We start from the raw sequence: 24,132 nt of genomic DNA, 5'->3' as shown, positions 1-24,132 counted from the left end.
TACAAATGGTTAACAACCAAGTGTCTGTGTGCACATATGCAGTCATGCATAGATAATCCAAACCATCAACTGTGTTGTGGGCACCTTTTTCTCTCTTTGGATTACACATATCTTCTTACATTTGCTTGATGGTCCCCTGTCTTCTCCTTTCTTTGTATTGACTCTGTTGCAACTCATTACATGGTGCCCATGGCCATATTAATAATAAATATAAACTCTCTCATATGTAGGCTAGAGTGCCATAAGGCCTTCTGTTTATTCTGCCAAGTAGGGCAGTGTTCTACATGACCAGAAACTCTTACTTTAAGCGTTATTAGTGATTTCTAGCCAAGGTTTCTCCATGACAGATGGGAGGATCCTGAGGCTAGCCTGAAACCTGCTACATGTTGTGCAAATTCAGCAATCTTACTGTAAAAGATCACTGAAACCATTCAGTGCAACACGGATTCAGCAAACCTAGCATAACAACACGCATTACTGAATGGTTATATGTGGTAGAATGTTTCGCACTGGTCAACACTTTAGACAACAGTAAATATCTATCTTTTAACCTGGCTTCACTCCCATGTACTCAACATCTCTGGCTCTCGTCCTGGATTTATTTATGGGTTAGTGGCTAACTTCCTAAAGTAGTGTAGTAGTAGTGGTAAAAAAAAAAGGGGTACATCAGTTTATTTCTGGACAATTTGTGATTACCTCTAAGATAAGGTAATAAGCCAGCTGCAGAGGAAGGGAACGTTGCCCCATACACTCCACTGTTTTTATCCTTGTTCTTCACAAAACAGTCGATAATGGAACACTTGTTCTTCACAAAACAGTCGATAATGGATGTTGCAGCAGTGTTCTTCTGTTGTCTCACCTTCTGTCGTGACAGAATTATGACTTTTCTGAGGACAAGAAAAATATCAAATACAGACATCACAAGAACCTTGTGGGACCATAAGTACATGCAAATGCATCCAATGGAGAAGAGGAGTAAACATTTTTTCCACTCTTACAGCACATTAACCATTAAATTTATTTTAATGATTATTCAACATATTGCAAAACAGTTGTCTGCTGGTGTGAGAAGCAGCGTTGGCAATGGGTCACTGTAATGAGAAAGTGATTGAACACTCCTGACACTAATTTATCCTCAGGCTTTTTCCTTATAAACAATCAACCGCATTGTAAGATTTCTCCAACTCTTTTCACAGCTGCAGTACAAAACACACTTTTCTCAAACCTATGGAGCTCACATGCATTGTCTCAGCAGACTCTCGGCTCACCCACTGCTGGTTATGCCAGGGCTGGCAGTGATGCCTGCCTGGCACATGGTCATTGACTGGAAGGCCAAAGGCAGTGTTGCTGCTGGGACAAAAGCACATTGAGACCTGGACAATGGGTAGCTGACAGTGCTGTTGGTTGTTGTATTTGTGCACTCACAAGGGTGTGTGTTTTCTTTTTCTCCCCCTCCCTCCCCCCCAACAGTGTCCTGTCTGTTATTCAGTGTCTAACTGTTTTCACTCCTTTAAGGAAAATGACGTGCTCGGTTGCTGGCATCATTAAATACAGTGTTGATGATATGATTATTTCTGTATGTCAGTGTGTAGTAAGTGTAGGCTTTGGTTCAACTTTGCTTTTGCATTTGAAGACACAGTGGATGGTTTTGGAAATAGTAGTTTATTATTATTATTATTACAGCATGACAGGAACTGATTTTGCTCTTTGTCTAAATATATAAACCATTCTTAATCAACTGCCATATCAATTTTGATCAAGGCTCCACTGATAATAAATCTGTAAAATGTAGTTGAAAGCAGAGACATGATTTGACTAAGTAACTGAAGACACTCAAAACACTCTTCATCATCTGATGTTTTCAAGACTAACAGCAATTATACTCATAATAATAATAATACAAAAACAAACAAACATCCACAGTGAAGTCTTAAAATTATCAGCTGCAGCCATGAGTCATCCCACACTGGTACATACAAGAACTGTTGGTGGTGATCTGGGGAAAATTAGACCTGACGTGAAATTATCTCTCCTCCACACTAGTCAGTTTAAGGCTAATGCAGGAGAACAGTCGACCGACAGAACAACAGACTCCTCTGGTTTAAGCTGCCGAGTAAAATCTTTCTTTGTCTTTGTCCTTCATCACGATGCTGACCAAGCATAAATTTGACCTTGGTACGGTTGTCTTTTGTAGAAAGTACTGTGTCATAAACCCTCGACTCTACACATGCATTATAAAGACAGCACACTCCCAGCATTGCCACGGACCACCATAATTTTTTTTTATTTTTTATTTTTTTTTATAATAATAAAATTATATAATTCTATACCTATTCAGCTTTTGATGCTTATAACATAGCCCACAAACGATGACAGAGGCAAGTTGGGTCATGTCCCCTTCTATTTTTTTTTTCTATCTTTGTAACTTTTATACTGTGACACTGAGGATGCAAATAGTTTTTTAAGGACAGAGCTGCTCAACAGTCAGTAGTCTTCACTGGATGATTTTGAATGTTTTCTGTAAAACTAAGAAACATTTCTTCCTCTGGACTTGGCCAACAAGGTATTTCTGACTATTTTGGTTTTGACGTCATGTTGATTTGACAGGCTTAAGAGAGTACATAAATACTCGGTAAATTGTTAGTGTTGTGAAATTGTTGCCTGACGGCACTATGTCATGAGGTAACGGCACTTTGTGTAGGTTTTTTTAAATGGTACTGTGTCATACACAGCAGTGCAGCAGGGTTTCAACAGGACAACACTGAAATTGTGAGTCAGAATCTCAAACTCTACCTGGTATTTTTCATTATTATTTGCTGCACATTGCTGGGAACATGATGATTGCAATGATTGGTTATGCCTCTGACTCAGCTCCTGGCTTTGACCTAACTGTTTTGTTTACTCTCTATGAACATTATTTTGTTTATTTTTGTTTGTATTATTTTATTTTAGTTATGCTTTTCCAATTTAAACCTCTCTTGACCCCTGCAGGAGAGAGGTGAGGAGGTCACAATGTGCATTAAGTTACTCTTCCTTTCTTCAGTGAGACATGTTTGTAGACTCCCACTTCAACTAAATAAAGAGTAAAAGGAAGATTAAGACAAAATTGCTGAGTAAAGGCGGAGAGGAACCGCCATTTATTTCCTGCAGGAATGAAATGACATGTGAATGCTCATTGTCTGTGTGGGAACGTCTTTCACAGGGATCCGTCTTCTTTTGTACATCCTAATTTTTCATGTCCACCATCTGGGTGTGAGGGCTGGAGTGCCCAGAGAGAAAAAAAATATTAGAATGCCTTCATTATAACCACTTACTATGTCGTCACCCTGCTTGTTGACGATATAAACACGACTGCAAGCCTCATGTTTTTTGTTTTATTTTTGCCTTGCGATCAGATTACTTTATGTTTGTCCCACTGCTGCTCAGACCCAACCTTTCCAATCATCCAACTGAACCAAAATTAAGAATTGATAAAGGTAAAGTGAAAACAAGCCAACAATAATAGGACAATCTAGGTTAGACACAAATGCAATACCCAATCAATATCAATATTAAGCTATATTGGTGGAGATTTGCCTCCCCTAAAGTCACATTATATTATACTTTGAGACCCTAATAATGGCACATTTTCTGCATTTTATTTCTAAAACAAACAGACTAAACAATTTTGTTAAGTAAAAGAATCAAGGTCAAAGTGACTCCCTAGTGCCCACTGGGCTTTTGCTTGAAGCTGAATTCAGCTGAATGCCTCCTTGTTACCAGATGGAGAATTCTGGACGTCAGCTTCTTCTATACATCCTCCCATAACTGGGATCCATATGGTTTTCCAGTGCAAACCAGGCTGTGTCCCTGTTTCTCTCTGTAATGCTGTGCCAAAACTGTGAGGATTAATACAAAATGGTTAATTAACTCAACTCCCTCTGCAATATGGTTTATGGTACAGTGTGAAAAGAAATGCAGTGTGTCGCCCTCACCCTCATGGTGTGTTCCACGTCTGCCCCTCTTTCTGCCTGCAGGAAAACCATCTGCTGGTTGTCAGCAACACAGGGTTCCTGTGTCGGTACTTGCCAGGTACAATTAATAAGAGTGGGATTCATTGTAAATATTTTATTATAACATATTATGTATCAACTGTTTACAACTCAGGTTGATGGAGAGTGTTGACCTCATGTTGGTAACATTCAAAACTGCATGGTTGCTCTGGTCTTTTGAGGGCTGTATGGTGGAACCATTCTCTGCAGCAGAGATGAGTTAGGTCCTGTTTTTATATTGGGTCTATGGTTAGAGCACAATTAACTCCAGAGGGATATTTAGTGTATGTCTTCTGAATTTTGTATTTTTACATTTATTTTAGTCTACTGATGAACATCATCTGAATTTACTTTTCATATTAATGCACAATTTTATTAATAAGAATAATAATTAACTTAATTTTGAGTATAAAAAAATATTTTATGCTCCATTTTTTTTGACATTGAAATGACATTCAACCCTGCCTCTGCACTACACTCTTGTAAACCTAGTCAGACCTCTGTCCAGTTTTGCCAAACAGAATGCTGTCTGCAGGGGCCTCCAGCTACTGCTGAGCTAATTAACAAGTGTGTGAGGTGCATGTTGTTTGTGTGAGGATGGTTGTGCGTGTATGAGAAGCAGGTTTTGACCTGCCTGGTTGTGTGTTTTTGCTGTCTAGTACAAGTTCACCAGGCATGAGTCAAAGCCAGAGCAGAGGTGTCGTCAACACACCAACATATGCACACACAAACTGAGAGTCAGCAGAATAACCCCAGTCAGGGCAACTCTGGGGAAATACTTTCACATTATGGATTCTGAGAAGAGACACAACAATCTTCCAGTGCTCCTACATGTATTGATGTTTCTGTAAAGTGAATGTGTGTGTGTATACAGTAAGTGGTGTTAGTCCGGTGTGTGTGCTCAGCTGCTTCCGGTGCATTCTCTACTCTACATTTGTTAGTGAAATGCTGTTGCTGCGGCAGCTTCAGGTTTAAATGTGAGTTGTTTGTTTGTTGATATGAACAGATAGAACCAAGGTTTTTACTTTAACGAAAGAGTTTAACATCAAGTTGCCTCATAAAAGTTGTGTATATACTGTATGTGTATACATATATATTGTTAATAATAAAGCATTAATTTATTTTGTGTCTTTACTATAACCTATATTCTGTATTGGTTGTGTTTGTTTGACCTTGCATGACTTTCCCTTGGTCAATTCTTAAGTCTTGTGCTGAGAATGCTCTCACCAAAAATATTTAATTTAAACAGACTGCAACATTTTTATCATAAATAAAACAAATTGCCACACATATGTTATATAGAACAGACTGCAACATTTTTATCATAAACAAATTGCCACACATATGTTATATATTATGCACTTGTAGAATTACGCTCTGGTTGGCCACAGAAAAATGAGGTAGCGGGCCGGATTGGGCCGACGGACCTTGAGTTTGACGTGTGTGCTACGTCATCATCAAAAATGACGTAGGTGATTCAACCATTTGAATAACCTGTGATCATATCCTTGGTGGCAAAAATCCATCTCTCCAGGCTCACTCTCTGTCGATTTATCTCTTGACTTTTTTCCTCCCCCGTCCCTCCTGTCACTCCTCCCCCTCCTCCTACCTGTTTCCGTCCTTATCCTTTTGCATCCTCTAAGTGCTTTCTTTTGAAGTCACTGGTTAAACTGTGAGCTGGTGTCCCACTGGAGTTTCCTTCCTCCCTTCCTGGTGTCTCAGGAGTTTAAAGAAAGGCAGCACTACTTTCTGAGCTTGTTTATGGGCACTTTGCAGCAGCACTAATAATGCAGTTTCATGACGCAGTGGAAAGAGAAATAAATTAGAAAATAAAAAGGGTGTGAACATATTTTGGCACAAAAAGGCTTATTTCAGATCTTTCTCACCAGATATAAAACTGTGACCTAAGAGAAAGTGAAAGTTATAGTGGGATTAAAAAGAAACAAAAATGGAACCGCTGATTCTGCTTCATCTAATACAACTCTCACTGTTTTACAGATGAATGTGAAACCAACAGTGAAGATGGCCTTCTTTCAGAACAACTTCTGGGTAAGTGTTGTTAAAGAGTATAAACTTTACAATCTTGTTATTACAACTGTCAGTAAAGATAGCTGTCCACATCAAATACCCTAACGCTAAATGATCTGCCTATTCTGTTTATGTTTTACCTGGTCATGAGATACTTGGTGTTTGAATTCTAACTTATTAAAGAGATTCATTGTGTCGCTGAACGTTACAGACACTAACACTGACTTTTGGAAAAACACCACCACCAAAATAAAGCAGAGAGTTTAGCCATTAGGACGGTGGGAAGTGTGCGTACACAAATCAATTTAGAGGAAAGGTGCAATATGGGAAAATAAATCTTAAACATTTACACACTGATTTTGTTTTAGTTTGAAGTCAAAATCAAACTTAAAATTGAATTAATTTCACAGCCTTATTCGCTTATACCCTGCCCTCGTCTGGCTGCAAAAACAATGGAGATCGATCCTGTGTTCTAGCTTCTGCTGTACAGAAAGAACCTGATTATTTTTGTAGACAAAGATATATCTCTTTCAACAGTATTGAACTTCTTTTAATTTTGTTTTTTCTGTAACAGTTGTAATTAGTTCCAATTTGCTGTTACCCCAGTTTGCCTTTTAATGAGGTTTCATACTTTTTTAGATTAGAGTATGACTTTGTTTGATCTGGTCTGGTCTGTGCTGATGTTCTCTACTAAGTCAATCACCAATCGATCACCAATCACCATTAGTTAAATATTCATGACCAAAGTCAATATTTGCTAACAACTACATCAAAACCTAGCAAACTTTATCACCATGTATTTTGTTAAACCTTTGGGAAGTTAATATTCACAAAACCTGTTTCAATTACATAATGTATTTTCATTGTGTTTTTATACTCTTGGTCACCACTCAATGTTCCATGTTTTTGCCTTATACTCGTGCTCACCCACCATCCAAATGTTGCCAACACAGCTGCCAAGAGTGGTGTCAGGGTTGGCCAAGAAAGATTTTGCATCACACTCCTGACCCTTCTGGTGGAAGGTTAACAAACCAAAAAAAAACCCCAACTTTGAACAGATGTTTAAGGTGAAGAAGTGAAACTTGTTTCATCCCCAATCATCAGAAGTCCAGCCATGTGTGACTTTGTGACATCATGGTTCTCTTTAATCCTCACTCTCTCCTCTGCACACCTGCCGCATCTATTTCAGGTGTGTCCTACTTCTCCTCTCAGGCCTCCTTTGACTTGGATTTATCCACAGTAATTTTTCAGCAGTTCAACCAAAGTGAGAGAAACTGACTTAGAAAAAGCAATGGGAATTGTACAGCCCTCAAAATGCAATCGTGATGAAGAGTAGTTCTTTCTTCTTTCACCTTGATGAGTGATGATCAGAGCTGGGCTTCAGTTCTTGTCTTGGCTTCTTTGTGTGACCCATGGATGGTGTCAAAACTTCCAGTCCAAACCAGGACCTCGGCAGGCAGGGTGTGTACTTATGCTTCTATAAATGTGTTCTCCACCCACCCTGCCTTCAGACACCAACAGCTATGTAATACAAATCAAGCCTTTAGTTAATTATCTTGCACAGCCACCTGGGAACTGGTCTCGCATACACACACAACCTTGTTTTGTTTGGCTTAAGAACACAGCCACTCACAAACCCTCCCAATGGCACACAGTCCTTTTCCATTAAGTTTATAATGGCCCACTTGGTGAAACCCAACAGGTAGAATTAAGTGCATCTTGATGAGTCTCAGTAGGATAACTTTTTTTTATGCCGTTATTATCTTTAAAAAATCTTGAAGCCACAGAACTGTGTATAACTACAGTCATCAGGGAATTAATTCAATGGAGAGAGGAGTCATAAAATGATAAAAATATCCAGGAAGAATAAACTTGCTAAAAATAAATCTAAGTTTATCATCCATAAGAGGTTCTTAGTAGTTTATTAGAATAAAGTTTATCATCCATAAGAGGTTCTTAGACAATATAACATATTATATTTAATATGTTGATGATAAACAGTTTTTTATAAATTTGCATTGATGTTTGCAGTCATTATGTTATGATTTATAATGAATATCATATTAATAATTATACTGAATTATCACAATATTTCAATTGGGGATCCTATGTTACACATTTATCTCACTATGATCATCCTAGGTTATTGAGTTACGTGACTAAAAAAAAAAAAAAGAAGTTACGATTGTAGTTGTTGTTGTACTCGAGTGTGTACACTTTATCCTAGACTTGTCATTTCACTGAAACATCTCCTTGTTTACCAGCAGATACAAGAGTCTGTTCACAGCCACACAAGTGACACCCAGTAGGGTTTTATTATGGTCTGTTTCTTGGCTCAGTGGTACCAGCGTTGCTATGATCCAGTCATTTTAACTCCTGGTGTTTTTCTCTGGAGGGCAAGAACAGTGAACACACACAGTGTGAAATTCTTTTTCTCTTTTACTGTTCCTTGACTTCTCCTTTACCACATTTTTATTGCTGTCATTTATTCATTCATCTCAGTGATTTCTCATGGATCTGCCCATGACATTTTAGTAATTAATCAATGACCCCTGTTAGATTTAATTATACCACTCTGTCCGTTGTTGTTCAAACTGCTTATCATAACCACGGTTATGCTTCTTCCAAGCAAAACAACACTATACAGTGAGATAAACGATGACGAACTTGCACTCGGGTTTTTGCAGCTTTTGTTTGTTATGACTAACAAGAAACCGGTTATTCTACGTCATTATTTGTATCTTTGTATTGTCCATGCTGTTTATTTAGTGATATAATTTTATAATTAATAAATAAATATGGGTTGTGTGAGAACCAGTTGAACCTCCACCTGTTTCAGTTTGACACTGAAATATTTACCGTGTTGGTGTTTGTCTTGTATCGCCCTTGTACCTCTGGTGCATTTCTGGGCTGACAAACACACAGTACCGTATAGTCGCAGAGGTGAATTTTCTCAAACTGAATTTCACTACAAATTGGTTTGGAGGCGTTAGAGATGACGGCCTGCTGCTGATGTTATTGACAACTCTCGGCTTTGGGATTGCTCATTCTGCTCAAAATGCTGAGTCGGCAGATAAAACTCTGAACGAGTCAGCAAAACGGAGGGGAGTACTGACAGGCTGGTCCGTCAGTTCACTGGATGGTGACCGATGAAGGGATTCACTGATGTAGTCACGGTTGTTACAATTGTAGAGAGATAGTTAAGTAAATCTATCTATCTTTACGTGTAGCACATAACTTTATTTTCGCGTAGCTTGGCTATTTTAAATGTTCAAAGCCTTAAGTGTTTAATTTGTGCTGAACATTTGCATAAACCAAACGGCTCTAACACAGCACTAACTCATTTAAAAAAATATTTTTTCAACTATGCTCAACGTAACAGTAGAAGTAAATGAACCAATATATTTTACACTGTCAAACTGTCATAGCACAAAAACTGATTTGTTTCATTTGATGCAAATTCTTCTTTGTCACCTTTTATCAAAAACCCCATTAACAATTGTAATAGCTTTTAATCCTTAATGGAATTAGCAGCAGTGCACTGAGTAGTTCTCCTCATTGTGTATAGTTCAGCCGAGTGTTCAGTGAAACATGACAGCTGTCATTCATGTATTATTCACCCTCTTTGAAAATTCATGCCATTGTGTTTGGCACGTATGAGAAGAGAATTTTGATGGTGAGGCACAGTTGACACACAGTTATTGAGTCACAGTTTGTTGTTAATTATTATGCGAGTTTTGTGACGGTCTTTTTTTAAAAGTCATATTTGTCCTGGCTCCTAAAGTTCTTAACACCAATAGCAGGTATAGCAAGGTCTCTATATTTGTTTGAGTGAAGCAGGGCCTGCAGCATTGTTTAATTTTGTAAATTAAATGGTGTTACTTTACCTGAAGAAAGGGTGAGACTCAGTTATATTTATTTAATACAAGAGCATTTTAAATGATCACAAATATTTTATTTTTTTTTTTACATCGGTGTATCAGTGATCAAGGTGAGGAAATGACATCCAAAAATTCTACTTACTGTTGATTTATCTCTTTAATGAGGTCTAAAACAACTGTGAGAATGAGGAGCTCCACAGTCTCCCAGTGAGCCTCAGAAGGTTTTCCTGTTATGTTTTTTAAGTCACAATACACAGCAGTAATGAGTCATTTCATTAAATAAAACTAGGTTAATCTGCAGTAAAAAAATCCATCCCTGCACCATATTCAAATATTGTCTAGTATACTGCAGTAAAAAAAAACCCATTCTTGCACCATATTCAAATATTGTCTAGTATTTTAGCAAATAAATGCAATGGAATATTTAAACCTTGAATATCTTAATCTGTATTGTATGGAATTCCTGCATTTTCTCACCATGAATCTTACCTGAGTATTACTACTGTGTAACCAACATGACCAACATATTAAAAGTAACTGAACCTGAACCATATTCCAACTTAATGCTTTTGTTGCGTGCGTATTTATTCATATGATATATTAAAAGTAACTGAACCATATTCCAACTTAATGCTTTTTTTTTTCTTACCACAAATTATTTAAATTATTCACCGTCAAAGACTATCCATCCATTTTCATCCGCTTATCCGTTACCGGGTCGCGGGGGCAGCAGTTGCCACCCAAATCACATTGCACCGTACCAAACCTTCCTGCGGGTGGTGAGTCCACTGGAAGGTACCAACCGCCCTAACCGGGATTCGAACTTGCCCAGGAGGTGAACCCTGGAGTTCCACACCAATGACAGAGACATTGCCTCTGGGCCAAAGCGCCACCCGTCAAAGACTATGTTTTCTGCTAACTTAGCCTTCTCCATTGACCATAGAAAATTCAATTACACAAACCTCTCACTGCCCCAATCACACAGTATGATCCAGTATGTCTTCCTGAGAAAGTTGTCCACAACCAGATTTTTTTTTTTTTTTCACACCACCCTTCCCCCTTTCCCATTTGTCCACTCTCCCACCATGCTTCTTATTATCATGGAAATGGACTTTACCATGCATGACCAAAATGGTCATCTTAATTGATGAAAAAGAAATCGGCGACGGGTGAAGAAAAGAGGTTTGGATAAATGAGATGTGAAGGATTTTCCCTTTTGCTGAATACATTGTGGCATCTAAGACTTTTGAAAATTCTCTGGGCTCCACATTTCTCCAGTCGATTTGCACTAGTCTTTACACTGTGACCACGAGTCAGTAGCCACTGTTAGGATTGATGGTTTTATCAATATAAAACCATCTTTTTATTGTTGTAGCATGGTAGTGTAGGGATACACTAAATGGATAAATTGTTTTTATTGTTGTAGCATTGTAGTGTAGGGATACACTAAATGGATAAAAACCTGAGACAAACCGGCTCACAAAGTTCTCTGTTGTCTGTCATAATATGCTAAATGTTCTGCAACTCATATATAAATATTAAGGATTTTTTCTTTTATAATAACAGTAACTTGAAATACAGAACTATTTTCTGGTATTGTTCCTCCTCTACTGTCTTTTTTTTTCAATTTCATTGATGTTAGACAGCGCTTTTAAAAAATACATCTGAGCACTGCTACCATCTTTTATACATGCTTGCATACAGACACGAGGCAAGTCTGTGTTGGCAGGTGTAGATGTGCTCTGTGTGTGTGTGTGTGTGTGTCTCAGTTCAGTATGGCAGATCATCTTTCTGTGTTGAGTGTTGAGTTTCAACAAAAGCTGTCTGCCAACTGCAAGGAAACCTAGAAAGAGTAATAGTCACTCTTTTCAAAAAGAACCCCAGCCAATGAAAAATATGAAGCAGCTGCCTGCTGACCCTTCCACTCTTTATAAAAAGCTAATGTCGAGGCATTCAGCCACTGTGTTGAAGAATACATTGTCCTGTTCTTCTTTAGGGATCAGAGAAAAGAGCAGTAAACACTAACAAACACCTTTTAAAATAACGTCTATTTTCCTCTGTTTGCAGGTGATGGTTTTTAATAGGTCTTCTCTCACCAGTCCCACAAATGTTTTTTGCCCTAAACACTGGTGTTGGTTGGTGTGTGTGTTGTGATGTGTGTACATGAGAGAGGAGTTGTGTGCGGTTTCGGGTGACCCTTCCTTGGCATTCCAGCCATTCCCCTGGTACCTGGGAACTGGTCTGTTCTATGATGGAGTATTTTTAGTATCTGAAAGGCAGCTGTCTGTGAATAGACAGACTGTCCAGCCATTGAGTGAATAAATTCTGTCTTGTCCAAGACAGAACACTTCACAGACGCCGTCTTTGTCAGGCACTATATGTATGGTGGAAGATTTTTAAAGGTCCAAAGCTCAGTACGCATCAAGCCAGGAACAAAGCCGATGGCTGACAAGTTGATTGACACAATGACCAATTGGATTGTGAGGGACTGTGGACTGATTAATATTTTGGAGGTCAAAGGCTTCACCAAAGTTTTAAAACTCTCATTGCTGTCAAACTACGCTCTGTGGCTTCCTGGAGACTAAGTTATGTCATTGTTTTAGTTTTCAGCCATTGCTGTTGAATCAATAGGGTTTTTTAAAACAACTTTTTCTGGAGGTTTTGTGCATCATTTCTTGGAGTGGTAAATGGATAAGGGCCAAGACTGCAATCTGGAAATTTGGATGAACATTGATCAAATATTGGGAAATTATTTATTTTAAAGAATAAAAAGCCTACAACATTACAGTTTGTGACATAATAGCTAACCCTCCTCTGGGTTAGCTATTATGGCGTGCAGCCATGCTAAATCTACAAATAATTAGTTCTCCTTCATACTCTCTATGCCCGTTTTGCCTTGTACATGAAGCTGGCTTGTAGTAAAGTAGTGCAAACTTCACATGAACGTCAGTGGCACCACGGAGTGACACCTCCTAAAACCAAGCATGTGTGATAGTGGTAAAACCAAGCACCGAAGCATCAACTGACATTTCTATCTTTAACTTTATCATGTTGGTTAACTGTTCTCGCCTGGATGCTAACAGTGTGTTTGTGTGTGCGTGCGCTGTATCTCTGCAGGGGGAGAAGAATGCCGGCTTTGACGTGCTGTACCACAACATGAAGCATGGCCAGCTGGCAACCAAGGAGCTTGCAGAGTTTGTCCGTGAGAGGTAAGGTTTTTGTGTATTTATGAATATCTGTGTGGGAGGTGGCGGTGGTGTCGACGTGACCATGTGGAGAAATTCTTGACGTGCACTGAGGAAGGGAGACAAGGGATTCTGAAACCCTCAGAGAATCTCATGCTATGAATTGCATCTTAATCCATTTTTGCCGTGTTCTTGCCTCACCCCGTATTAAATGCCAGGATTTTATTGACTGTTTTTATTGAAAGTCTGTGGCAACCACAAGAAACACAAAGTGGTTTTGACAACTCCAGTGATACTCACTCTGCCTTTTATTTATTTTTTTTTCCCCCATAAATGTTGACTCAAATAGACTTTTCCTGTGACATTGAGCCTAATTTATTTCTAAGTGATTTTATTATTTTGATGTCTGCAGTTTTATCCTCTGTAAAGTTGTGGGATGAGAAATCAAAGCTCCAACTGAACAGGAGAAATACATTGTACACACTGGGACAAACAACTAATAAATTCACTTTGACAATGAAACTAGTCCTGTTAATAAAGTCTATCTGCATGAGTTTAGAATGTAAAGACTAGGGCAGCTGCAGACACTTGTTTCAGAAATAACATCTGCTTGATGCGTTATATTTAATCTCTTTCATTGATTACCGTATTGATGAGTAAAATGCAGGCAGTAATTACTTTCTCACGGGGGTTTGTTACTCTCACAACTAAAGTTTAAAAAAAACGCAGCACCAGCTGAAATCAACCAGAAATTGACTCACAGCCACAGCACATTCCTCACAGGAGGGAATTCAGTTATCTGCAGCGGACAACAAATCAAATGTCAGGAAATGAAAGATGCTGCACTGTGGGTAAAATTCTAAAAGATCCCAGGGGATGGTGGAAAAGGCACATTATCTCTAGGTTCTACATTTTCACTGAAGGGTTGAATTTAAATGACAAATTGCATGTGTCGGTCATTTCACTGACTCAAACAACTGCTTCAACAAAAATCCTATTTGATGATCGTAACAAGTGCGGCTTTTGACTCATTATGTTGGTTCAAAGAATGTCTTTAATGAATGCCATAATTACATTTTTTTATTAGCAGTTTTCCTGTGAAGGTCATCAGTATTAAGAAATAATTAGCTGTCGATAATTTTCTTTTTAGAAGTGTCTGCATCAACTATACTAGTGACTATCTTTAGAAACATATACATAGAAACATATACAGAAATATGCTAATTTTCAAAAGAGCATAAAATAATTTCTCTCAACATTCATTAACACAAACCCAAACCAAAAAAAACCCACAAAATAATTTTAATCAAATTCTAAGATTCTTCACAAAAACAAAGAGTTTGGAGACTAACTCCTGCTCCCTTGGAGTCTGCTGCAGTTTTTACTGCACTGTGTACAGTGTACAGTGGCCCAGAGCTTCCTCTGTCCACATGACCTGTCCATCTCCAAGACAATATAGAGTTTGACGTTCAGTTGTTGGCTCTGTATCCCCCAGCAGCTTGTTGTTCCGTCTGTTCTCCCTCAGGATAATTGGATCAATGCTCCGACTTTCTTTCTCCTTAGGGTCTTCAGATGCTTATTAAAGTTTAATGTCCAGACTCACAAAATGAGCTCATTCATCATTTAAATGTGGCTCGTTGCAGCGTTTACCCAACATGAAAAATAATTCATCTCTCGCCCGCAGAATACCGAGGTGGATGCCTATTATTTTAAGGGTGCAGGAGTCCATGACACAACTGTCCAAGGGCTGTTTTAAGACATTTGTATTAACAAGACATATACTGTATCTCACTGTTGTGCTACTGCCTGCATACACTTTAGAAAGAAAACAAAAAGTATGTAATAATGTCCTCTGACAGGTTGTGACATGTCTGACACAATTGGATTCAACAACCGGAAAGTTAATTTAAATATGTTTTTGTTCTTTTTACAGGGTGGCCATTGAGGAAACGTACTCCAAATCAATGAGCAAGTTGGCAAAGATAGCCAGTAATGGAAGTCCACAGGGGTAGGTAACACAGTGATAACGCCACAGCTTCTCCCACTCACCTGACTTTATCTAGTTGTGCTTCCTGAAGTGTAATTCGTAGGAGAAGAAGAAGATAACCTTATCGTTAAATTAAATCACTGGTTTCAAGTGACTAAAAGAAGGAAAGATTTTAAATTCTCTCACTGTCCGATAGGACACTAGCAGGTTCACGTCTGAGTTACTCGCTGCATGCACATAAACCTTATACCTCAGAGCCTGTAGGTCACCGAGGACAGGTTTACTCCAGGTCAACCACGTCAGAGCCATGGGAGTGAAGCAGTGAAGTAGTTTCTTTTCATAGCTTTACAACTGTTAACAAACTCCCTGAACATTTGAGCTGTACATAAACAGTCAGTTCTGTGAATCCACTGCCAAACAACAGTTATTGTTGTGCATCAAAAGAAAAACTTAAATGTAAATATTTGTAACCAGGAGGAACAAACACTTCAAACACAATGAATCATTTCCTGTCTGTTTGGATTGAGTTTTTCTTTTTGTTTTATTCAAATGTGTTTCCTAGGACATTTGCTCCCATGTGGGATGTGTTCAGGGTATCCTCGGACAAACTTGCCCTCTGCCACCTTGAGCTGATGAGAAAGATGAACGATCTCATTAGGGACATCAACAAGTATGGTGACGAGCAGGTCAAAATTCACCGCAAGGTACGTAAGTCACTTGTATTTGAAATGTGAGACGAATTTGCCAAAGGGCATGCATGCAAGCTGCAGAAATATTGATAATAACATAATTATTTATATGCATCTGTATTTCTGTGTGTTACCCAGACAAAGGAGGAGATGGTGGGGACAGTGGAGGCAGTGCAGGCTCTGCAGGTTCAGAGTGGTCACCTGCAGAAGTCCAAGGAGAGTTACCACGCAAAGTGTCTGGAGCTGGACCGACTCAGGAAGGACGGGGCTCCTCAGAAGGAGCTGGAGAAGGTGAGGCAGTCTTGCCTGTAGCATTGGTTTCCACTGGCTGTTGAGGGGAAAAAAAGACAGACTAAAAGACATTTTAGTCAAAGAAGTATCAGTGAGTCTCTCTTTACCTGCCTCGGGTTCAGTTTGGAAATGATGTGAGGCTTCCGTTAATCCATGGCCATAATATAATTTGGTCATTTACTGCTGTTTTTAGCTCTAACGTGGATCTAATTATCTTTGGTTTCACATCCTAAAGTGCACTTTGACACATTAGATTTCGTGATCACATTTTTCATTTTTCATTATCCTACCTAAAGAGACTTTATCATGTGATGAACTGTTATTTCATCACACGCTGTCCCATTTCAAGTGATTGATGACAAATGTCTTTATGGTTCACACTCGTCTCTTACCATGATATTTTGTCCCACCTTTAACACGTTGTTGCCATAGACAGTTATATACCTTTTAGATAGAAAGTGTAGCCGTTACTACTGCAGCTGAAATGTGTTTTGTGAATGGAAGTACTGCAGTAGTTGAAAGGTAAAAGTCATCCCTGCTTCCATCCAACCATTCCTTTCCTCTTCACTAGGCGGAGCTGAAGTCTAAGAAAGCGGCCGAGTCATTTGCGTTGTGCATCGAGAAGTACAACCGTGTAGGAGGAGAGTTTGAGCAGAAGATGAGCGAGTCTGCTCAGGTCAGTCCAGACCCCGGCTGCACCCCGTGCCACTTCTTTGTGCATCACACCCACCTTTGGTTTCATGGATTTACTCTTCTCTGTGTCTTTGTCTTTTTTTTCATCGTAATGACTCACTCTCTTTATAACCTCACCACCACCACACCAGCACTCGCTCTCATTCTTTTGACTCTTATACCACATCTTGCCTGTGCCTGAAAATGGAAACCTCATCCCCAGGACTCCTAAACACTCATTCTCTGGTGCACCCCACTCATTTCCTTTAATCACTGCCTCCGCACGTCCACGGTTGCAGCTGCAGTTTCCATGGACATTTTTAACTGAGCCCAGCGAGCGATCCTCTCTTCTACATTTGCACTGAAGACAGAACTCTCAGACAGAACTATCTCTTGTTGTTGCCCTGATGAAAATAGTCTGGTCGCAAATGCACTCGGTTAACAGACTGTCCAGATTCATGGTATTAGAGCAGATAGGTCAGAGGAGATCATTTAGGACGTGACAAGATGATGGAATAAGAATTTGATAGAATAAAATAGAATAATGTAGTATGACAAGTAATTTTTAGACTAAACAACAAAGATAAATAATAAAGATGACATTCTAGATGCTGCTGACCAGGAGATATTTTTTTAGGATTTTTATTAAATGTGATTTTTAAAACACATCAGTTTGGGTTCTTACATGGATCCAAACAAATGTGAACTTTGATCATGATTTTACCTAAAATAATAATAATAATCATCATGAGTGAGCAGAAAACCCAGCAATGCTCTGGCAGCACTGTGACATTTTAATGGACTCGCATATTTAAAAAAAAAAAAAACTGCCTCTGATAATAGCAGGAAAATTCCTGTCAAACTCATGGTACCATGGTTACCCTACAGTAGAAATACACAGCGCTTCTGAAATCTGATCCTCATTCATTTTCATTACATGTTTATGATCCAGCTTTACTATCCATTTTGATTTTCTCTTTTTTTTTTTTTTACATGTAAAAATCTGCTCAAAATTGTGTCCACTTTTTTTTTTTAATGCTCTGTTGCCATTTAGTGGGTCAGTGTTAAATTCTTTAACCCTGTTAAAAGTACAAAAGTGCTATTCATTCATTTTATGGAGTTTAAGGACACAGCTTTATATTCCCCTTCATCCACTTATCCACAAGTGTGTGTCAGTGGCTGTGAAATCTGGAGCAGTGGCTCAGGACAAATGGGAGCTTTCTACACAAGGTTGGCAGCACTTGTGTTTTATGTCTGAGCTCTCAGCCCAGATTTTTCTCGGCTAATTGGAGAAAGGCAGCTGGCAAAACTCTGCTCACAGCCAGCAAAAAAAAAGAAAAAGGTCTCAGCTGCTGCATCAAGACCATATTCCTGGATCAGGCAACAACAAATGAACTGCGACAACAAAGAGCAGGATCAAACTGAAATCCTGTCAGATTATCGCTGATTCAGCACACTCGGAGAATCCCACTGCCACCTCTGTTGGCCTCTTTTTAAGATGAACGGGGTAGCTTTAAAATGTTGTCAGAATTATATTTACTTATAGAGAAGCACAAAAAAAAATATTTTAACCCTTCTGTTTTATAAGAATTTGTTTTCATGTGTTTCCATCTTTGCTTTATTTTTTAAGTCAATGAAGACGTAAAGTAAAACATAGGTAGAGTTTATAAGATTTCATGTGGTAACATATTTGTCCTTGTGTGTGACTGTGTGTATGTTTGGTTAAGTAGACATTTCAGGACATCGAGGAGTCTCACCTGAGACAGATGAAACAGCTGATCAAAGGCTACTCCCACCCCATAGAAGACACTCATGTCCAGGTCGGGCAGGTGAGAACACACAGAAACCATCAGACATCTACTTACTAAATATTACGTTTAACACTTTTTTTATGTCTAATGTCATTGTCAATAGTCTGTTGGTCAGTTCATTACAGGAGTGCTGTATTTTTTTACTGTTGAAATGACCAGGGTAAAGTGATTTGTCTGCAATGAAAACCTTAAATAAATATGAACTTATGTGATGTGAACCTACCTAATATATACATTGTACGTTGGAGTACTGATTAAATACATGTAGCTGTATAATAATAATATTGGTTAGTCAAATCAGTACAATCCTGTTCTTCGTCTGCCGCAGGTGCACGAGGAGTTCAAGCAGAATGTGGAAAACATTGGCATCGATAACCTCATCCAGAAATTTGCTGAGCAGAAGGGCACGGGAAAAGACAGACCAGGTGAGGAGAGTCGACCGGAAGAAAATCTTAATGCTTTTTGGATTGCTGCTCTTATTTAATCACATGTTGTGCTGATTATTATGATTTAATTTCCTGGATTTATTGTTAAAATATATGTTTAAAAAAACCTTGTATATAATAGTGGTGTGTGTAGAGAATAGGCTTCTCTTCATTAATGTAGATAATGTTAATACAGTGGTTTGAGGAGTTGTTTTCATGCTAATATTTTTGTGAAAACACAATGCACTTAAGTGGAAGGGAGCAAACAAATGAAGACATCCTCGCTGATGACGCACACGCCTACGTTCTGTGTGCTTGTGTGTTTGTTTGGGAATGTGTTATTATGTGTGGTGGTTTATTTTTTTTCTCAAACTGACTGTTAATGTTGCAGCTCTGGCTGGGTTTGAGGAGTACATGACAGCTCTGGCACCTGAAGGTGTGAAGAAGAGTCGGGCTAAAGCATTCAGGCTCCCAGGGCTGGGCAGGAAGGACAAGGAGCCTGATTTTACGTGAGTGCTTTGTGACGCACAAGTTAACACACTTAAAACATCAGGAATCAGTTTGGAAATTTTCACCCGGGATTAAGAAGAGGAATTGTCCATAAAAATCATGTTCACTTCTTTGAATTTTTTCTCACCTCATGTCCTGGTTACAAATCATCTAAAAATCAAATGTTGATTCTAATTCTATGTCGTGTGTTTCTGCTCTTTTGCAGGGACTCAGCAGTGACTGAGGCTCTGGTGAGTATCTGACATAATGAACACTTAACACTGAAGCTGCTGTTAGACGGTGTTTAAGAACATGAACATGAATGTGAGTGTGTGTGTCTGTGTTTATCGTGTCATCATGAGTGTGTGACGGTACCATGACTTGAAGGTGTGGGTTTCCCAGGTTTATTTCTGGACTTCACTGAAGAGGTTTAGGAGATAGTCTGGCAGCTGTACAGGAAGTGTGTGTTGGTTTGTACGCCTGTGCGTGCGTGCGTGTGTGGGTGTATGTGTGACGGGATATGTGTAAGTGAAAGGGCTTTGTACACTGCCAGGAAACCATCAAACAGACTGTTGTCAACATCAGGTCCCAGAGCTGCACAAGTTCATATCTAACACTTTCAAGGCGGTTGGTTTTTTTTTTTTTTTTTTTTTTTGTACTCCTACATGGCAGCCATCAGTACATCAAGTAAAAAAAGTTTGTGCTGGTGTTTTCATCAGTCCAAAAACATGCAGAATTAAGTTAATTCAGTACTTCTCAAATAGTCACTAGGTGGCAGCAAGTCACACAGTGGTTTGTACAAATAAAAAAAAATAAACGTGATCGGGTTGTCAATAGTATTTTAATTTGCAAGGGTCTGTTGGAAGGAGTGAGAGAAGGGACGTGGCAGAAATTAAATTGAAAACCTCTGGGTTAATTAGACACGACCGTAGGTTAAAAACCTGAGGGTTAATGCTTATTTTGTGTTCATATGTAGTCCTTGTCCTCCACCTCTTCAACCACTGACTGCAGTGGTCCACACCCCTCACCTTGATCTAAAAGAATGAAAAGCACTAGGCAATGGATGATGGTGGACAACTATGAATTAGTCATCCATTTTTGAAATTACATGAATAGTCAGTGGAGACTTTATTATCTTGAAGAGTTGACATTACCGTCCGTTTTTGTTTCTGTTTATCTCACAAATGGACAGAGAGAGAGACAAGTAAACAAGTCTGTTTATCTGAGCTTCTCTGGCGTGAGCCGAGGGCTGGAGTCCAACCTTTTCATTTTATCATGATTGAAACATCATTTCAATTACAACTCGTGTGTAGTTTTTCCCTTTTTTTCCCTCCACGTTCTTGTTCTTGTATCCAAGCTGCCACTCCAGTTCCATTAACACTGTAATAGACCTTAACTGGACATTTCCGGTTTGGCTTTATGGGCTGCAGTCACACTGGGCATGTCTATTTGGCCTGCTGAGATCTGATTACTGACATCAGAGCTAATGAAATGCCATCTGTACATGTCCTGCTCTGTCCCAAAATAACTGCCCAGACCTGCACCAGTGCCACAGTGTCCATCAAGGTTCTAGGTGAACACAGCTGACAGACTCACCGGTGATAATGCACTGCTGTAACATTTACTTTATGTGCTGAATGGTAAATGAGGGGCCAAATGCCAAGTGCATACAGTATTTTAAAATATTTTATTGGATGTTTCTTTTGCCATTAGCTGATTGTATGCTGCTGACCTTGTTGCACCTTTCCATTTACCTCAGACCTGCTATTAACAAAGTTAATATATTAAATGTAAAATACAGGAAGAATTAAACACATTGGCTCTACATATTTTAAATTCTGTTTGACTGTTGTCAGCATAATGTTTGATTTGTAAAAATGATCGAGTTGTGTGGTCGTTTGTCCTTTCATGCAGAATTCCCCTCTTGAAGTAGATGATGAAGGATTTGTGGTCCGAGCCGACAGCACTCAAAACGATATCCTTTCTCATGTTCCAAAAAAATGTTTTGTTTACGAAGGATTTACACTTTGTTTGTGAATTGTATCAGAGCTTGATTGGTTGACATGACACCAGCGCCTCATTAGAACTCTGAAAAGACTCCTGACGGAAACAGAAACTTTCAGGCATAATGAGCCAATTTCTTTACCTTAATGTCCTCATTAACGACAGCGAGACAACCATTAACATCTAAACTCGCGTGTGTCGTGTTAATGTGCTGCAGCAGAGAAAGTCCAGACACTTGTTTATCAGCACTAACTCTGAGTCCTGACAGAATCTGAGATAACGTTTCCTGCTTTTGTTGCGGCTCTGTCGGGTGCAGCCGCAGCTCAGGATCATCAAAAGGCCCCGGTGCAGCGCATGTCTGTCTGATTTCCTCAATCTCCAGTAAAACACGTGACCTGACGAAACACAGCACAGAGAGGATGGTGATGAAAGAAGGAAGGTGACTTTGTTACCAGGGGTGATGGTGAGACAGGAAATGTCGGTCTGTCTGTTTGGCAGCTCTACTGTCGTCTGTGCTGCAGTTCCTGCTGTTTGCCTGAACCTTTTTTTTCTGATTTCTGAAGTTTATTAAACTCATGAAAAAAAACAAAAAACTTTATTTTCTTTTCAAGGGAAATGTGGTATTTTATTAAATAATAATCAACGACAGAGCAGAGGTAATAAAACCTGTGCTGTAATACATCATGCCTTTTTTTCCAGTTGTTTTTTTTTTGAGGGTTCTGTTTTTAATAAAAGTACAATAACAGTTTTGTCTTGTACAATCCTTTTTCTTGTTATTGCAACAAGCCTTTGCTTGTTTTCCTTGACCTTCCGTCTCTACGCTGCTCTGATGAGAAGGAGAACAACTTCTACTCCAGTGATTCCGATTTTGACGACGAGGAGCCCAAAAAGTTCCACATTCAGATTCGACCAGTTGCCACTAGTAGCCGCAGCAACCTGGCCAACACTGACAAAGAGCTGAAAGCCACCGTCGGGGTGCTCAGCCTGCCTCCCAACAGAGGTGTACGACAGCAGGTGGAGTAATTTTTTTTTTTGTTTGTTTCACTCATGAAAAAAACATTGTGGGAGAGTTACAGTGATATTGGTTTTTTACATATATATATGTATATATATATAATATATATGTAGATTATATCTTAGCACCGTGGAGAATGTGTTTTTCACAGTTCTGCTAATGTGAACATCCAACATTGGAACAAAATGTCCATGTGGCTCAGAGAAGAGTTATCAGACAGACTTGGTTCTTTTCTCTTTATCAGCAGAAACTAATGGGCTCGAGGGCCACGGTTGAGCACAAGGAAATCTATAATTAAGGAAGCAATTAGCACAAAGTCCAAACCAGGAAGAAAAAAAAAGCAATAATGAACAATGGCGTTGTTTAAGTAAATGCATTGAAGCAGTTTTTTTCTGTCTCTCTTTCTGACTTCCAGGTGCCAGTCAAGAGACATCTTTCCAGTGAGTTTTGTGTTTAGTAATTGTTTTGTATTAATGTTTACTTAAGAAAGTACACTGAGGTGTACTGTGTACTCTGTGGTTTTTGTATTGTGTCCTTGACGCACACTCCTGAAAACCACTGTTTTTTTTTTAAAGGAAATTCAAGTACTGCAGGAGGCCGACCAGAAGAGGGTGATGTTACCTCCCACAGGGGTGAGACTAATTCTTATCCCTCTTGTTCAGTGTCATGTACATTTATTAATTCTTATTCCATTAAATAGCTTCAATTAAAAAACAAAATGCCAAATTTTTACTCTGACAGTAAATGATTTACAAACTGACCTCAGATCAGCCCTGCTTTGCTCCACCACATGTTGTATTATTGATTATTCATTTGCCGCCACAGGGTCAGAGACATTAAACAACCCGCTGAGGACTCTCTCCCTGCGTCTCCTTCGCTCCGTCTCTCCTTCTGTCTCCCTCTTTCTCTCTTCTCTCTGTGGAGTTGACTGCATTAACCAAGAAGAACTAATTAAAGTGGTTGCTCTCAGGGTCTTGAACTGAATTAGTCAACTCCTTGTTTTCCTTGTTAGTGTTTATTACAGTGATGATATTGCCGATGGGTTTTTCTTCCTGTGCCGTCTCGTTCAGACCCTCACATGTTGCTCTGACTAGAAACAATGTGCCGTTCGTTAGTTCTAATTAGGGAAGAGAAAAACCACGGTCTAATCTGTCGGCTGTTTCTTCACAGATGGAGAGCAGGAAAGCCTGCGCCGCTCCACCTCCAGTCCTGATCACAGCAGGTGAAAAATGAATCTGATTTTCTATCGTCTCACCCATCTAAACCCTCACCCATTTCATCGACAGCTGTTTCTAACTTTCCTTTCAGCCTTCAAGCCCTTTCAGTTCTCTCGTGTTTGTTGTCTTCAGGTTGAGCTCCACTGTGTCGGGGTCAGACAGTCTCTTTGGACCTCCACTGGAGTCTGCCTTCAAGTCCAAGAGCTTCGATGGTCGGGAGCAGCTCAGAGATCACAGTTTTGCTGCCTCTGAATGTAAGAGTGATAAATACATTTTTTTTTTTTTCAAACTTGTGTTGTAGGAATTCCTACTCTTTTTTGTTTTTCTTAACGCTCTCTGTCATGTGACTTTTTTTCTGTCAGATGCTGCCTTCTCATCTGACTCTTCCTCTCCTGAGAACATCGAAG

At 39.2% G+C, this 24,132-nt stretch overlaps 1 protein-coding gene across 1 annotated transcript in view; it reads left to right on the top strand.

Moving 5' to 3' along the window:
* Positions 1 to 24,132, top strand: part of fcho1 (FCH and mu domain containing endocytic adaptor 1) — a 42,120-nt gene that overhangs the window by 12,416 nt on the left and 5,572 nt on the right. The window contains exons 3-19 of the mRNA XM_025053494.1: positions 6,030 to 6,080; positions 13,058 to 13,149; positions 15,059 to 15,133; positions 15,675 to 15,816; positions 15,940 to 16,092; positions 16,664 to 16,768; positions 18,495 to 18,593; positions 18,904 to 19,000; positions 19,392 to 19,509; positions 19,716 to 19,740; positions 21,404 to 21,464; positions 22,314 to 22,507; positions 22,924 to 22,948; positions 23,084 to 23,140; positions 23,679 to 23,730; positions 23,858 to 23,979; positions 24,088 to 24,132. Of these exons, the coding sequence (XP_024909262.1) occupies positions 6,030 to 6,080; positions 13,058 to 13,149; positions 15,059 to 15,133; positions 15,675 to 15,816; positions 15,940 to 16,092; positions 16,664 to 16,768; positions 18,495 to 18,593; positions 18,904 to 19,000; positions 19,392 to 19,509; positions 19,716 to 19,740; positions 21,404 to 21,464; positions 22,314 to 22,507; positions 22,924 to 22,948; positions 23,084 to 23,140; positions 23,679 to 23,730; positions 23,858 to 23,979; positions 24,088 to 24,132 (1,513 nt within the window). The remainder of the gene's footprint in view (positions 1 to 6,029; positions 6,081 to 13,057; positions 13,150 to 15,058; positions 15,134 to 15,674; positions 15,817 to 15,939; positions 16,093 to 16,663; positions 16,769 to 18,494; positions 18,594 to 18,903; positions 19,001 to 19,391; positions 19,510 to 19,715; positions 19,741 to 21,403; positions 21,465 to 22,313; positions 22,508 to 22,923; positions 22,949 to 23,083; positions 23,141 to 23,678; positions 23,731 to 23,857; positions 23,980 to 24,087) is intronic.

This window comes from Cynoglossus semilaevis, chromosome 2, assembly GCF_000523025.1.
Source record: "Cynoglossus semilaevis isolate Cse_v1.0 chromosome 2, Cse_v1.0, whole genome shotgun sequence".
NCBI classification, from domain to species: Eukaryota; Metazoa; Chordata; class Actinopteri; order Pleuronectiformes; family Cynoglossidae; genus Cynoglossus; species Cynoglossus semilaevis.
Note: the sequence above shows the minus strand (reverse complement) of the source record. Positions and strands in the feature narration are given on the sequence as shown.